The 5,701-nt window shown below is 42.9% G+C and overlaps 1 protein-coding gene across 1 annotated transcript in view; it reads left to right on the forward strand.

The window, feature by feature from the left end:
- The window catches only part of ZSWIM5 (zinc finger, SWIM-type containing 5), a 53,385-nt gene that overhangs the window by 23,608 nt on the left and 24,076 nt on the right, over positions 1 to 5,701 (forward strand). Inside the window, 5 exon segments of the mRNA XM_006779572.2 lie at positions 559 to 705; positions 1,227 to 1,364; positions 2,759 to 3,019; positions 3,226 to 3,361; positions 4,468 to 4,625. Coding sequence (XP_006779635.1) covers positions 559 to 705; positions 1,227 to 1,364; positions 2,759 to 3,019; positions 3,226 to 3,361; positions 4,468 to 4,625 — 840 coding nt within the window.

A 5,701-nucleotide genomic window follows, 5' to 3' on the forward strand; every position in this document is an offset into this window, starting at 1 on the left:
CAGGAATTCCTCCCTGTTTGTCTACCTATTTTAAATCTTTGTCCTACAAAATGCAGCTCAAGTATTATTTTCTATCTGTATATATTCCTATCATGTCTTTTCTTTTTAACTGTCTTATAATGATCTATTTATGTAACATTTTTTAGCTCTTTGAGGGAAGTGGCTATTTCTTATTCATCTTTGTACTTTCATTTGGCAAATAATAGGTTCTCAGGAAATGTAGGATTAATAAATGAATGAGGCCTCTCCCTTTAGTCAGTTAGTTGCTACCTCCACTGGATTCCCATAATACATATTCACAAAGAGGTATAATATTTTATTATCCTAGTTGTGTGTCCCTTTCTATACCATAGCCTGAGACTTCAGGGTAGCTCTTTAAAGGTAATGCCTGTGACTTATTCAACTTTATATCCTTAAAAGATAACACAGTTCCTAGTACATGGTAGATATCAGGTTGAATTTGAGGAACTGAACAGAACATGAACTCCTTTTCTCAAGCATGAATTTTCCTAATTTGAAAATTTAACACAACCAAAATATTTTCTTCTCATCTGGTAGAACATGTGCCTACAGCCTGTGCTCGGGTAGATGCCCTGCACTCCCATGGTTATCCAAAAGAGGCCCTCAGACTCACGGTGGCCATCATCAATACTTTGAGGTTGCAGCAGCAACGGCAGCTGGAAATCTACAAGCATCAAAAGAAAGGTACAGTGATTAGGAGCCATTCTAACCCTAACACTATTAGGAGCCATCCTAACTCCTTAGGCTAAGGCTGAAGAGGATCCTCAGTGGCTACAAGTTGTAGGTCTTACTGTTTATGACGTTTCATGGTTTGGCAGAGGCTAGGGGATTCCAGGTCATGCTATATGCTATGTGGAATGTCTCACTTTACTCTGAATCTTTGTAAAATGGGAATAATAATGCCAGCATGCCTCCCTCAGAAGGCAGTTGGAAGGCCCACTAAGATCTGATATAAGACCCTTTTAAAACTATAAAGCTGTATCTACATATGTGAGCTGCCAGCAGGGAGCCTAAATGCAGACCATAAGTCTTTGCAGCTGGCTGATAAGCTTGTGACCTGTCCTATCAACCTAAGGCAAGACAATGAGGGAAGCTTTCTCTGAGTCTCAGGGCCAAGCCCTGAAAGAAACTGACGAGGAGGCCCAGGCAGGGACAGGGAGCAGTGTGTCTATCATTCTCTAAAACTCTGCCCTGCTTCTTTCCAGAACTGTTGCAGAGAGGAACCACAGCCATCACAAACCTGGAAGGCTGGGTGGGCCACCCCCTGGATCCCATTGGCTGCCTATTTCTTACTTTAACTGAGGCCTGCCGCCTGAATGATGATAGCTATCTGGAAGTGTCAGGTATGGGGGTCAGCCTGAGGCAAGCTGAATTGTCCTGGGCAGCCTTCTTCATCCTGCCAGATGTGTTCTACTGTTCCTGCAGCCTTTTTTCTCTCTTATCCATCTTCCCTGAGAGGTTTCCTTAGGCTTCCTCTCTTTTCCACCTTCCTTTTGTACCCTGTGGACTAGCCCTGTCCTTCTCTCACATTTTACCTTGCCACTTTCCTTTGCTCCTCTCACTTCCCATGAATATCTAAAGAGTGTGATCCAAGGGAAATAAGAGGTAGAGAGATTTCAGGAGTCAAAGGCCAAGTCCTCAGAACAGTCTGGAAGTGGGAAAGAACTTCCATCAAGAATGTGTGTGTCCCTTGCAATTGTATAATATTCTTCTGTTTCCTTTGAACTTTCTTCCTAATGATGTTGGTTTTATACCAGTTTTACAAATAAAAAATAGAAGGGAAATTATTCAGTAGCCTCAAAGTAGCAAGGACTAGAGACAAAATTGATTCTTCTCTCGTTTATGCCATCACTATATTATATACATGCATCTATTATAGTATTTAACTCACTGCATTACAATTTGTTTACAAGTGAGAATCTCTTACTAGGCTGTCAGCTCCTTGAAAGCAGAAACTACGACTGGCTTATCTTTATGATCCCAGCACTTAGTGTAAGACCTCCCATTTAATAGTCGTTCATAAATACTTACCAGGTAAATGAAAGAGAAAAGGAAAGAAACCAAACTCTAAATTTTAAACTTTTCAAAGTTTCTGAAACTTTGAATCCAAAGGTGGAATATATGAAGTAATAATAACATAGAAGTTATAAGTGTTATAAAAGTAATAGTTTAGCTGGGTGGATTTGGATTTCTCTGGTTCAAGATACAAGGGGTGGCCCCAGTCTAAGCTAGGGCTGCCCTTATCTTCCTTCTCATCCCTTAAAAGGGAATCACCATCTTTGGTCTGTTTCATCTGCACAGTGACACTTGCATCTGCAAAGCCTGAGGTTGCACTTGGGGTTTATTCACCACTGACATACACTTAGATCCTCCTATACACCAGACCCTGGAAATACCTTGGGCAATGAGATAAAGTCGCTTTCCTTTAAGATACTCACACTCTAGTGAAAGTGATAGAAAAACAGGTAATTACGGTATTATAATTACTAGCAAAAGATTAGTATAAGATTTTTATATTTCCCCAACTGGCCCAGCCAGTCATATATTAGGAAGAAGCTAGGAATCTTTGTGGCTCTATGTAACTTTTTTTCGGTATATTTTTCCTACTGCCATGGGGTTCTGACTCAGCTCCCCTGTGACAGCTGCTGACCAAGCTGTATTCCAAAGTGGGAGGGAGAGAGGAGCAGATGAATCCACGGGGCCTGACCTAAGGAATCTGGTGACCTGTTGCCCTCAGATATGAATGAAAGCAGACCCCCTGTGTACCAGCATGTACCCATGGCAGCAGGCTGCCCAAACAGCAGTGAGTCTTACCTGTCATTGGCCTTGGAAGTTGCTCTGATGGGGCTGGGTCAACAGAGGGTGATGCCTGAAGGCCTCTACGCACAGGACAAGGTGTGCCGCAATGAAGAGCAGCTCCTGAGTCGACTCCAGGAGCTTCAGCTGGATGATGAACTGGTGCAAACCCTACAGAAACAGTGCCTCTTACTGCTAGAAGGTAAGGAGAAAAGAGGCTATTGTCTTTTATCTGTGACTCTGGGAGCTCCTCTGTTATAGAGCACAGGTACAGAAACATTTTTGGCATTAAAGTGTACTGAAGGTTCCCATGGCTAGCAAACATGTGTGGGATCTTAGGGTTCAAGTCTAGGCTGGCAAATAGAAGTACACAGGTAAGTAACTGGCTGGCTTATCTTCTTCCTGCAGGAGGCCCCTTCAGTGGTCTTGGAGAAGTCATTCACCGAGAGAGTGTTCCCATGCATACCTTTGCCAAGTATTTGTTCTCAGCTCTCCTGCCTCATGATCCAGACCTGTCCTATAAATTAGCCTTACGTGCCATGAGGTGGGTAAATGTTTCCCAGCCCAGTTGTCTCCACCAAAGTAGAAGTCTTTGGTGCTCTTTTTCTTTGTTTATCTGACTTTCATCACTTTCCTTTTGTATCTATTCTATTGAACCTACCACCAAGCCTGCCCTAAAATGGCTTAGATATTTTTATATGATCAAGAATTCCTATCTGGGATGTCTTACTAGTGACTCACTTGGTCCCTGGCTCTACTCTTGGTGGGTCATCTGAGGAAGCCCCTGAGTTTTTAATAGATCTGGAGCACCCATAACCTGAGTCTTCCAGTTCTGGGGCCATTTAAGCAGGCTGAGAAGGGGTTTGAGCCTTTCCATAGCTCAGCTGAGTCATGGTTCCCAGGAATAGGTCACCAGATGCACCTAGGGAGGTAGAAATGGTTTTCTAAAACTAAACTTGAGAACAATGAGCTGTGAGCATCTTGTTCCCAAACTAGAATAGGATCTTTGGTTCAGGCAGATGGACCTCAAGGATGCAGCAGACCATACAGAAGAATTTTAGTTAGACCGTAAGGTTGAGAGAGCTTCTCACCTCAACCAGAAAAGAACTGCTGAGGATTCCTTGGCATATATTTCTTATACTTTAAAAAATAATCTTATGGCCCTAGCTGGTTTGGCTCAGTGGATAGAGTGTCGGCCTATGGACCGAAATGTCCCAGGTTCAATTCCAGTCAAGGGCACATACCTCGTTTGCAGGCTCCTTACCGGCCCGGGCCCTGCAACCAAGGTACGTGCAGGAGGCAACCAATGAATGTGTTTCTCTCACATTGATATTTCTCTCTGTCTTTCCCTCTCTCTTCCACTCGCTCTAAAAATCAATGGAAAAATATCCTCGAATGAGGATTAAAAAAATATCTTATGGCTTTTGAACTGCCTTTCAGATCCATTTACAGTGACTATTCAGCTTGAGTTCTACAAGTGTCTAGGCATTCACCTCATATAGAGTACAGTACCCTAGATTTTTAAATCTTCAAAGTTCTCAGTTAACCCTTTGCTGCTCATTTACTTCACTACAAAGATAAGCATTTATAAGATGGCACAAAATGGCAAGGGCCTGGATGGTGGCTAATGACCCTTTCTGGTTCTTCTAGGTTACCTGTTCTAGAAAACTCAACTTCTACCGGGGACACGTCCCACTCTCAGCATATGGTGTCTATGGTGCCCAGCCGTTATCCTCGTTGGTTCACACTTGGACACTTGGAATCACAGCAGTGTGAACTGGCCTCCACCATGCTGACTGCTGCCAAAGGTAAGCGTAGATAGATCACAGGCTTCAGCACCCCCACTATGCCAGCCCAGTCATGCCCCTGTCAAGGGCTTGGGCTGCAGTCTACAGAAGAAGAGAAGCCATTCATCTTCCGTTGACCTCTTAGACCAGCAGTTCTCAACCTGTGGGTCGTGACCCCTTTGGCGGTCGAACGACCCTTTCACAGGGGTCGCCTAAGACCATCCTGCATATCAGATATTTACATTACGATTTATAACAGTAACAAAATTACAGTTATGAAGTAGCAACGAAAATAATTTTATGGTTGGGTCACAACATGAGGAACTGTATTTAAAGGGCCAGAAGGTTGAGAACCACTGTCTTAGACTGAGGGATTCTCATTTTGATTGTTGTCATGAGAGTGAGCACCTGGGTCCAGTCCAAAGTTTTTCCCTACTTACTATTTATAGAATCCTGGGAACATAGGATGAGATCATCTTTAAGGTAACTTCTAAATCTATCCATCCATGTGATAAAGGCACTTCACCTTTCCAAACCGCAGGTTCAAAACCTATAAAACGGGGATCATTGTCAATGACCTATCAGTCTCCTAGGACCATTGGAAGATTCAATGAAATGATGGCTAAGATGGAGCTGCAAATCTCTTTACAGATATGAGAGTTTGTGATTTTTCCAAGGTCCTGTTAAAAGATAGGCAGCCAAAGTGACTCTCGGGCTTTCAAGCTCACATACTTGTTAACTATGGAAGTTTCACCACAAAGAAAAATGAATATCAGCCCCTGGGCCCTGCCTGTATTTCAGTGGTTGACATTGACCAATGAACCAGGAGGTCACAGTTCAATTCCCAGTCAGGGCGCATGCCTGGGTTGTGGGCTCAATTCCCAGGGTGGGGCATGCAGGACACAGCCATTCAATGATTCTCTCTCATCATTGTTTGTTGCTCTCTCTCTCTCTCCCTCTCCCTTCCTCTGAAATCAATTAAAAATAAAAAGTATTCAAGCTTCATAAAATATGTAAATTCTTTACATTATTTCATGATTTTTTAAAGAAGCAATCTTTTCAAAGCAATGCATGCATACATTTTTTAAAAATTAAAG

Source organism: Myotis davidii, unplaced genomic scaffold (assembly GCF_000327345.1).
Source record: "Myotis davidii unplaced genomic scaffold, ASM32734v1 scaffold924, whole genome shotgun sequence".
Classification (NCBI taxonomy): Eukaryota; Metazoa; Chordata; class Mammalia; order Chiroptera; family Vespertilionidae; genus Myotis; species Myotis davidii.